This window comes from Scyliorhinus torazame, chromosome 14 (assembly GCF_047496885.1).
Source record: "Scyliorhinus torazame isolate Kashiwa2021f chromosome 14, sScyTor2.1, whole genome shotgun sequence".
NCBI classification, from domain to species: Eukaryota; Metazoa; Chordata; class Chondrichthyes; order Carcharhiniformes; family Scyliorhinidae; genus Scyliorhinus; species Scyliorhinus torazame.
In genome coordinates, this window is record NC_092720.1 from 135,200,616 (window position 1) to 135,211,514 (window position 10,899).

Below are 10,899 nucleotides of genomic sequence, written 5' to 3' on the forward strand. Positions count from 1 at the left end.
TCAAAGAAAAGTAAGCACAGGAACAGGCCCTTCGGCCCTCCAAGCCTTGCCGATCATGATGCCCGAAATAAAATTCCAAACTTTCTGCCCTTACTCGGTCCGTATCCCTCTATTAAATATATTGTCCAGGTCTTTCTGCATTTGGACATGGACTGCTCCATACAGGCCACGATCTTGCCAATGCGGCCGTCGAGAAACACCCCGCCAAACTGACTCAAAGTGAGACTAAGAAATGTTTCAGTTGAGTATTTCCTGATTGTAAGAGCAGAGAAAGGTGTATCATTGTCAATGGCTTATTGAATTATATTGTTCACAATAGAATTATATTCAAATAAACATGTGTTTATTTCCCAATTTGTAATCGTAATCATTAATATTAATTTTACAGCCTTTTTCATGAGTTTTGAAGTCAAAGAATTGAAGGGAATATGTGTTTAACATTAAAAAATATTTCTACTTTTGGCTCTCAGTATTAGATGCCATCATACAGTCCCATGTAAGATTGATAATGTACAAAATAACATTTTTGCAATAGAAGTCCCAATATAATGCCTTAAAACCCAATACCAGTAGATATAGTTCAAATTGTCATGATCACAGTAGAACTCCAACACCATGGGTTGGATTCTCCGCCGGCGGCCCGGGGGTTTCTGGACGGCATGGGGCTGCCCCACAATGGGAAACCCCATTGACCAGCCGGTGAAATGGAGCATCCCGCCGGCGTGCTGAACCAGAAATCTGCTGCGGCGGGACGGAGAATCCAGCCCCATGTTATTCGGATTTTTTAATGCTCCTGATAGACAAAAACGCAATCTGAGTGCAGCTTTAGAACATTTACATCTGAACCCAGCTGAGATTTTCAGATTCCGTGACAATTTGAAACCCCTTTTTGGGCATCCTGCACACTTAGCGTCTTCACTAGTCCCCAAAATCTCAGGCTCTAACTGACTCTGCATTCTCTGGAGATTGAATTAAATTTCTGTATGTAGTTGGACAATACTTTTGAAAAAGAGATTCAATTAATGATCCACTTCCTGCAATTACTTTTTTCTTCATGCTGGAATTCATTTCGTTCCAGACATATGCTCCATATGTACCTGACAATAGACTCTCTATATCCTCCTTTTTCCAGGCTTCATAGTAACGTTCACAGCTTTGATAAGGGATTGGATAGAACCGCCTAGGGGTCCATAAAGAGATTCCATTGCATCTTTTTCCAGTGAATATATCTGTGTCATTAAACTTGCACCATCGCTTCAAAACATGGGTTATCAGTTCAGGACCTTGATGAGGCCAAATAAAATCTTTCATACACTCCATCACAAACTGATGATGTTTGAGATGAAATCCCATTATTGCATTGCTGAAAGAGTCCTCATTTTGCAAAGTGGTAAAATTATCAAATGGCAAAGGCTTCATTGAGATAATGTCAGTATCCAGGGAGGTGCCACCGTATTTCCATAGCAGAGCTAACCTGCAGCCATCAGCAAGGATATGGATCTGATATGGTTGCAAGTCTGGATTCACCTGTGATGTAATGAACAAAGTAAATTTAATCCATTATGTTCCTTTACAATATATTGAAACGTATTTCTTCACCAGTCCATGTGGCACCTTCTTCAATTTGTTACAACATCCTGGGCGAGTGTGCGGTCAATTCCAGGCCCACAGACCCAGAGTCCCAAGATAAGTGAATTAACCAATAATTTATGTGTTTTCCTGAGATCCTTGACTCTTGACTGCTCCAATGAGTTACAGGCACCGGATTTGTAAGTACAGTATTAACAAAACTGGTTATTTATAACAAGAGTAAAAGATGAACATATACTGGTAAGAATGGAACAATGGTCTTCTCATCTATTTATTCCTCCCTCCAGATACACACAAGACAGACACACAGTGGAAGAGTAGGATAGGTTCAGAAATAACAGGGATTAAACGGTATGAGAGATTTGAGGATCTTCACTGCTGAGGTTGAGGCCTTTTGGAGGCAGTGATCTCTTCAGAATATGAGGTTGAAAACCATCGGTTGGTTTGGGTCTTCAAGCTGGGCCAGTCAGGCCAGATTCTCAGGCTGTGGGATCCCTTCTAGGGAAACGCTTCAACTTGTGATGAACTGAGCCTTACCCATGGAAGATGCACTTCAGGTGTGCTCAGTTTCTGATATCTGGGCAGCTTCAGCAGACTCACCAACACCTTGTCTCAGTTAAACAGAATATCACAGCAGAAGTTTTCACGAGGCTCTCAAATGGTCTGGTAACTTTAATGGGAGAGGAATCCGGAAAGTTCCCCTCCCCAGCTCTATCTTCAGGCTTTGAATGCTCACTAACTGCTCTGCGTACCTGAAGGGAGTTCCAGCTAATATTTGAGAGAGATTTCCACCCCTTTTGGAAGAGAGATTAAAAGGGATTCTGCTGAGCTCTTCAGTTTTAATCAAAACTGAACCAATTTGGAGAAACAGTCTCACAGAGAATGCCTACCAGCTCAGCTGAGGAGAAAGAAATCCAGGTTTTTGAGAGAAATCCACCCCGTTCAGGGAGAGAGAACGTAAAGCCTTCAAAATTCTCCAAATTCTCTCTCCCCTACTCCATTCTTTCTGAGGGATCGGAACAAGGAGAGGGGCTGTTTAAAAGCCCACATAAAACACTCATGTTGAGAACTGCAGTTTCAACTCAATGAGGCTGTTAATCCATCTGGTGAACACAAGCTAGAATTGCAAAGACCTGAAGGGACAGTCTGTGTGAGACTGTGGTCGGTCAAGTGGAAGTGACCCCTCAGAGTGAATTCTACAGCCTGCTGGACCTAATTGAAGCCAGACATTAGAAGATCCTAACCAACTGATGATGGCAATGCTTTGCATCCTTGAAAGATCAATGACTACAAAGGCCACCACCTCAACAGCAAATAACAATCTCAGGCTAGTTTTAATCCCTGTTATTTTCAATCATTTCCCTGCTCCCGCTGTATGTTTGGCTGTGGAGAAAACCGAGCCTTCAACTGGGGGGTTTGAGAGAGAGCCAATTCCTTCAGGGAGAGAGAACTTAAAGCTTCCTTCAGCTCTGTCCCCAAAACAAAAGTAAAACGTGAGCTAGCCTGCTTTATTTGCAGAACTTCATGGAAGCTTCTGAAGGGCTCCACCAATCACAATCGAACAAGACCCAGAATTTCAGAAGAGTCAATTGGTCAAGTCTATCAAATGACAACATGGGACTATGCCACACACCACACTGCATGAGGGGAATCCCCTTGGGCCAGTTTAAATAGCAGTTTGCAGGGGGGGGGGGGGGGTGCGGTTTCAAAAGTCTGTAGTATAAACCCAAAATTTGCAATGCTGGAGCAACCAGAAAGACAGCAATTTAAAAGCACACAAGGATCAGACAAGGATTTAAAAGAGGTTCCATACACAAGCAAAGCCCAAGGGACTTGTGGAAGTTCTAAAGGAAAATTCTGAAAAGGAAACGAAAGTGGAGAGTATTACAGGGCAGAATGTAGCTTTAACTGGACTTAGGAGACCTGAGGTAAACAGTGCGGCAGGAGCAAGTGTGAGGAATGAGCTAGATGAGAGATATGCAGGCGAAGATCACTCCCTTTTCCTCAACTGATGTATCCAAACCCATAACTATCTTAAGGTACACAAGTGCGACTCAAACTCTCTGACTGGAGAAGGACTTGGTTAACCCTCCAGCGAGCACAATGAAATCTGAGGTTTTCGTGAAGGGGATAGGTTGAATTTATAATTCCAATTCCATTGTATAAATTACAATTGGACTGTTATTTAGTATCAGGTCCAGTATTGGTCAGAATGGTTAAGGAGTTACCAGTGAACAGAGTAGACTTACTTTTTGGGAATGTTTTGGCAGGAGTGAAGATTGTAGCTTCACCCATGATCGCAGAGTCCGAGGGAAATATTACAGATCGCACATGCAGATGCCAACAGTAGGACATGTAGGAATTAGGAAAACTCACTGGGCAGTAAATGATTCAAAGAAAGAGGAAATGTTGACAGACATCTTCAAGGAGCAAATGGGGGCAGTGGACCACTGGAGGTTCAAACACCCAGGGGAGAGGGAGTTTGCCTTCTTCTCCCAGGACCACAGGCTATACTCGAGCATCGACTTCTTTGTGGTGGGGAAATCGATCCTTCCAGGGGTAATAGGGGCAGAATACACTACAATTGTAATCTCGGACTACGCGCCACACTACGTGGATGTGAGGCTGGAGACAGACCAGGCTCAACACTCCCCATGGATGTTGCACACGGCCCTACTCGCCGACAAGACATTTTATGATCGGGTGTCACAGGCCGGGACATTATTGCATTCAAGGCATGCAAAGACAGGGTGGAGAGGGTAACCAGGCAACAGCTGGTCAACTCCGTACTGGCGATACTCCAGTGGAACTGCTGGTGGAGAGGAGAAAATTGCAAATGGACTTTGACAAGCTCTCCAGTGGGAAAGCAGTGCACCAGCACCGTCAGACATGGTGGACCTTTTATGAGCATGGAGACAAAGCCAGCCGCCTGGTGGTTCACCAGCTGAGAAGCAGGCAGGCACGAGGGAAATAGCTCAATATACAGACAGAAGTGGCAGGCTAGTCGCTGGACCAGAAAAGATCAACAAAGCCTTCACTTTCTACTGAGGGGTGTCCACCTCCGAGGGGGACTCGAAGATGAAGCAGTTCCTCGACGGATGGACATGCCGGTTGTCGGGGAAGATAAGAGATGGGGCCTTGGAAGCACTACTAGAACTGGGAAAGTCATGGAGAGTATCAGCTTCAGGCCGGGGCCAGATGGATTCCTGGTGGATTTCTACAAAAACATTGCGTTAGCACTAGCCCTGCATTTGCAGAAGATGTTTGCAGATGCGCTAGCAAGGTGCACCCTGCCAACACCATTGGCCCAAGCCTCATTGGCACTGATACCCAAAAAGGATAAAGACGTGACAGAGTGCGGGTCCTACAGGCCCATCTCACTATTAACGGGGACGCAAAGGACCTGGCGAGGCAGCTAGAGAGCAGTGTGCCAGAGCTAGTCGTGAAGGGCCAGACGGGCTTTGTCAAGAGCAGCCAGCTAACATCAAATATCAAGCATCTGCTGATCGTCACTCTATGCAGATGACCTGCTCCTCTACATCTCGAACCCTCAGACCAGCATGGAGGGGATAATGAAACTCCTAATGGTGTTCGGAGCCTTCTCAGGTTACAAGCTTAACCTGGTAAGAAGTCTTACAACACCAGGTTAAAGTCCAACAAGCTTGTTTCAAACACTAGCTTTCGGAGCACTGCTCGTTCCTCAGGTGAGGAGCAGTGCTCCGAAAGCTAGTGTTTGAAACAAATCTGTTGGACTTTAACCAGGTGTTGCAATACTTCTTACTGTGCTCACCCCAGTCCAACGCCAGCATCTCCACATCAAAGCTTAACCTGAGCAAGAGTAAGATCTTCCTTGTGAACCTGCAGGGGGAGGGACAGAGCTGGTGGGAACTGCCTTTTAAGCAAGCCCAGACCAATTTCTGCTACCTAGGGATCCAAATAGCTCACGACTGGTCATGGTCAAATGGAACCTAACAAGTCTGGTGGAGGAAGGGGAAAAGGACCTGAAGAGGTGTATTCTCCTCGCAGGGAGAATACAGACCATCAAAATGAACATGCTGCCCAGGTTCCTCTACCTGTTCAGATCCTCATATCTACATCTCCAAGGCCTTTTTCAACACAGTCAACAAGCTTGGAGGGGAGGGGGGGGGGGGGGGGGGGGGGGGGGAGGAACCTGAGGATCCAAAAGAAGATCCTACACAGGAGGAGAAATGTGGGAGGCTTGGCCCTACCGAAGCTACTGTTCTACAACTGGGCACCCACCGCAGAAAGAGTACGGGGATGGATTCAGGAACTGGGAGCAGAGTTGGTCAGGATGGAAGAGAGTTCCTGCAAATGCTCTCCCATTCCTGGGGGATCTCATGGATGGGTTCCAGCCACCAAGCAGAAATGACCTGCGATACATTCAGGTCAAAAACTTCCTCTGTAAGGAAACAATGACATACCCCCAGATACCAGGACACCCGTTAGTACAAGAACTGCTGGACATGTGCGGGCGACTGTTGGAGGAGGAGGACATCCTCCGATCCCTAGCCACAAACGCTCTCCCATTCCTCCCCAAACAGTGCCAGGGAGGCCCAGCCATCCACACCCACATGTTCTGGGCTTGCCCCAAACTTGTCAGATACTGGAAACCTTGTTTGAGGCCATGTCTAGGGTTGTGGGAGTGAGAGTGGAGCCATGCCCAAAAGTGGCAGTCTTCGGGGTATCAGATCAGCCAGAACTCTTCATGGGGAGAGGGGCCGACGCCCTAGCCTTTGCCTCCCTGATCACCCACTGAAGAATACTGCTTGGCTAGCAATCGGCAGCACCACCCAAGGCTGCAGACTGGCTGACCGACCTGGCTGGAAAAAATAAAATTTCCCATCCGTGGGTCGTAAGAAGGCTTTCACAGGATGTGGAAGCTGTTCACCAATTTGTTTCAAGACCTGTTCAGAACCAGCAACCAGTAGAATAAGAGGCAGGGGGAGACATGGGCGAGCCATGGGGCAGAGATGAAAAGGAAAGGGAGCGGAAGGAAACGGGGAGAGGGGGAGAGGGCACGCAAAAGGAACGCAAGAGACAAGCAGGCGGGACTAAGTCGCAAGGGACAGCGAGGACAAGCTAAGGCCCAAACCAAACTGCATATAAATGCCTCTAAATACGTGTTTTGGCCATATTGAGGAATGTAAAATATGTATGCTGACTAAAAGGGGGTCACCGCCACAGTTATTGTGAAAAATGCACATTTGTGAAAATATGTGTTGTTTTTTGTGCGGTTTTGTAATTTATACATTGTTGGATATAAAATATGAAAACTCAATAAAGAAAAGTTCAAAAAAAATTGTACGCGTTCCTGGAAAGGATAATGTGAATGCAGATGCTTTGTCATGCGCTTTAAGGCTGACTAGTTACCAAGTTACTGGGAAGGGAACTTGTATAATGGGGGTGGATTAGATGGATACATGTTTGTGATTTATGTCATGCATAACTCATAATGAAACCTCTGTACCCAGAATTTTCAGTCTTTCAGGTTGGGGGAGGAATGTGAGGGTCCTTTCTGTTTTTCACCTGTTTATTCCCGTTTCTTTGAATTTTTGCCATTGCATTTTTGATCTATGGATGATTATTGGACATGCGGCTTTACAGAAAGCAGCCTATACCTTTAATTCAAGCAGAAGAATTCAGAAGTCTGTGCAAGTTTCACCTGGAATTGTAGAAAGATGGGTTGGGCTTGGTTTGATTGATTTGGCTGGCGGCCAATGAATTGACCCAAAAGGCTGTGCTCATCCTGGCAACACATCCTTATCCCACTGAAATGATTCAATTTCGGCAGCACAGAGGTTAAAAAGGCCCAACAAATCCTACCCAGAAAGCTGTTGCTAATCCTCTCCAGAAAGCTGTTGCTAATTCTCTCCAGAAGGCTGCTGTGGGGGCTCTCTCTCTCTCTCTCTCTCCAGAAAGTCTGTGATGTTGGATTTCTGGAACTCTCAAGGCCTGAAGACAATTCACGAACTGAAAGCAAAATTTTATGAAACAAAGGCTCTGCCTCTCCAGGAAAATTTTGAGCACCGTATATTAAGACTGCAGAAAAGAAGAAGAAACATGCTAAAAACCGTCATCTGTCATAAATGTCATTAAGACATTTTTCCCTTTCATTTACTTTTTTTTACCCCTCTCCACCCCTCTGTGTTGTGTGTGTGTGTGTATAGGGCAGGAAGCCAGTTAAAGTGGGAATTAAGTTAGGTATTAATTCATAGTTAACCAACTGTATTTGCCACATATTTCATTTTAGTTCTTGTTATAAACAAACAGTAATTGTGTTTCAACTTACAAACCTGGTGATTTTAAGTATTGAGCAGCCACGAGTCAAAAAGTTTGGGTATTTTTATAAGAAGTATTGGTTAGTTCACTTGTGTTGTGACTCTGAGACGAGTGGGGCTGGAATTGACCACGCACTTGCCTAGGGTGTCGTAACACATCAGGACAAATGCAATGCAAGAATTCCGAATTTCAAACAATTTATACTGCTAGATAATAGGGTGCTGAGTATCCCATGGCTTATAGCAACGCCTTGGAGTCTCCACTCCAAAATGATAATGTTGAACAAATTGGAAGGTGAGCCCTTTCAATTCCTTCATGTTTTTGGAGACATGCTACTGATATTTTTATCCCACTGTTATGGGTCAATAATGGTGGAATTCAGCCCAACAAGTATGAAAATGATGGCTATTCCCACACGTTCCACCGCAACGCTGAAACTATTTCACCACATGATTAAAGTTCACATGAATGAAACGGCTAAGGTCAACTGGCAACCTTTCCTCCTCAGTTTGTACCTTTCATTTCCAATTACTGTAAATTGGGATTAGAAAGTCAACCATAGCCAACATTGTTTAAGTAAGTCCAACATTCAGCACCACTCGTACATTTGCGGAGATTTTCACCGTATAACCCAGAAACAGTAAACAACAAAACCAAATCCATTCCGAAAATAGTATCCTGTCCTTTAGAGATTGACCAAATTAGATCATTGAAAACAACTGTTGAACAGAACACCTGTGAATCATTTATCTATGTCCTGCTGAAGCATGTTGAGACAAACACATTCTTTATAGATTCAATAATAACTGTCCGCCCCCACAGGAGGTGAGGAAGGGGGCTAAAAGACTCGAGAATTTGGTAGTTTGTTGTCAGGACTGATGCCCGATGCCTTCCCACTTCTACTGGAAGGGTGTTCTAGACGGGAAGGCCCATGCTCCATCTTCTCACCCGACCGCCACTTGAGGTGGCCAATTAATGATCACTTAAGAGCCTGTTCTCACCTTTACTGCATCTTCCCAGCTGTAGACGGGCTGCTCAACATGCGGCCTACATGACTAGTAAAACTGAGCAAGCTGCATGTCAGCTGGAGGGGGGTACCGCGATCTGCACTAATCTCTGCACAATCGATGGGATGAACATGGGGCAGGCGGCTGGCCATGGACAGCACACCCGCCGCCCTCACCTTTGGTGCCAAACCCCAAGGCTCCCTCACTCACTGCGATTCCCCCCCCCCCCCCCCCCCAGCCCCACAAGGCCCCCACCCCAACAGCACTTCCCTCTTGCCAGGGTCTCGACACAACCCCGGGACTCTGATGCAGGGGAGAACCTCGTCTGCCACATTACTGAGTGCAAGAGTTGTTAGTTTCTGATTATTTGGCAGCACTAAGCACACATGAAGGCATCTTCCAGGATCCTCAGTCTGGAGGAAGACCCATCGCTGTCTACTTAACTGCCTCATGTGCAGAAGATATGGTGGGCCTTCCTCCTCAGAGACAGTGTGGATGTCTCGCTGCATTTTCAGGCAGCAAGTGAGACACCTGCTGAGAACGGAGGATACTCGAGCTAACGTATGGGGACAGATAGAGAGATGATATGGTGTGATGAAATAATGAGCAAAATGTACTGAAACAAAAAGCAGCCTTAAAAAAGACCACATGAAGGAAGAAAAGATCGATGTCTTCAGAACCCTTCAAACAAAATGACAAGAGAATATGCATCTGGAAGACAGGGCTGATTTGAACAACAATGCAGAAAAAAACAAGAAACAAAACTCAATAAAGGATGGACTCAAGGAGAGCCTGTGGCCCACCTGGGTTTATGGCCAATGGCAGAGATGAAGACACGGATGAAAAAAATAAAGATGCATGAAGAGGAATCTCCACATATATTGAGGAGCTGATCACCGCTTGATTCAGTGAGCTTTACACAGCAACCTGTGTCTGGATACTGAAGTTTATATTAAATTTACTTACTAAAGTTTGTTAAACATCATTTTTTCTTAGTTAAATGAGCAGAAACTACTCTTTAGGTGAGTGGCTCGGTTTCTCACTCCACTCTATCTTGTTGAAGCCGAAGCTCACAGGATTAATGACAAAATCCTACAAGTCACAACAGATCCACATTTATGTTTTCTCCGGCCGCCAGCCATATGTTCCGGCGCAGCGCGCTCCTACCAGCAGCGGGAATCTCCATTCCCGCAGCCGGACAATGGGGTTTCCCATTGTGGCCAGCTCACGACATCAGGAAACCCATTGCTGACTTTCCAAAAAGACACTAAGAAATTTAGTCATTAAGAATGTTTCTGATAATTGGTTACCTTTTGATGCCACTCGTACAAAGGGGTGTGTTCAAACAGTTCAGAGAGTTTCAAGGGTAGAAGAATAACGTTGCTTATTGCAGACAGCAATGGAATGCCAGTATAATCAGGCTGAGGATATTGCGATAATTTGCCACTGAATCCCTTCATGAAATAATAGACATGTTTGTCTGGGTTTAAACGAGCAGCCGATTCCACTGAACAGACCGCCAATGGTGTCGGCTCAACTTTATCAGTTGTCTCCACAAATAGGATCCCAGAATCCATGACTCGTTTCAAAATATTTGGGACAGCTTCAGTTTTCTTCTGTGTTATTCCCAACAAGATGTTTTTGCCATAATGATAGGTGTTCAGCTTGTATAATCTGTGCAGAAAACTACATATTATAACGGTGAGAATGAGCAGGAACCATTTGTACCGGGACCCCATAGTGGAAACCGAACTGTTTCTTCAAAAGGCTCCTGTGAAAATGGAGAATTTTATTTAGTAATGAACTCAAGAACAATAACAATGATGTTTGTACTGAAATCAACCAGGATTACACAGCATCGAGAATAAAAGCAAATGACTGCGGATGCTGGAATTTGAAACAAAAACAGAAAATACTGGACAATCTTAGCAGGTCTGACAGCATCTGTGGAGAGAGAAGGGAGCTAACGTTTCGAGTCTTTGTCAAAGCTGGAGAGAACTGG

The 10,899-nt window shown here is 45.1% G+C and overlaps 1 protein-coding gene across 1 annotated transcript; it reads right to left on the bottom strand.

The window, feature by feature from the left end:
• Positions 1 to 406: 406 nt before the first annotated feature.
• LOC140389359 (alpha-1,4-N-acetylglucosaminyltransferase-like) lies at positions 407 to 10,636 on the bottom strand. Its single transcript, XM_072473526.1, has 2 exons — positions 10,208 to 10,636; positions 407 to 1,527 (listed from the first exon to the last, which is right to left on the bottom strand). The coding sequence occupies exons 1-2, from the start codon at positions 10,634 to 10,636 to the stop codon at positions 934 to 936; spliced, it is 1,023 nt and encodes a 340-aa protein (XP_072329627.1). The 3' UTR covers positions 407 to 933.
• Positions 10,637 to 10,899: the final 263 nt, after the last annotated feature.

Excerpts from the sequence above, each read along its gene's own strand:
- LOC140389359 (XM_072473526.1), bottom strand. The coding sequence starts at position 10,636 with ATGGGGTCCCGGTACAAATGGTTCCTGCTCATTCTCACCGTTATAATA. Across the intron at positions 1,528-10,207 it reads TGTACGAGTGGCATCAAAAG|GTGAATCCAGACTTGCAACC; the intron begins GTAACCAATTAT and ends ATTACATCACAG.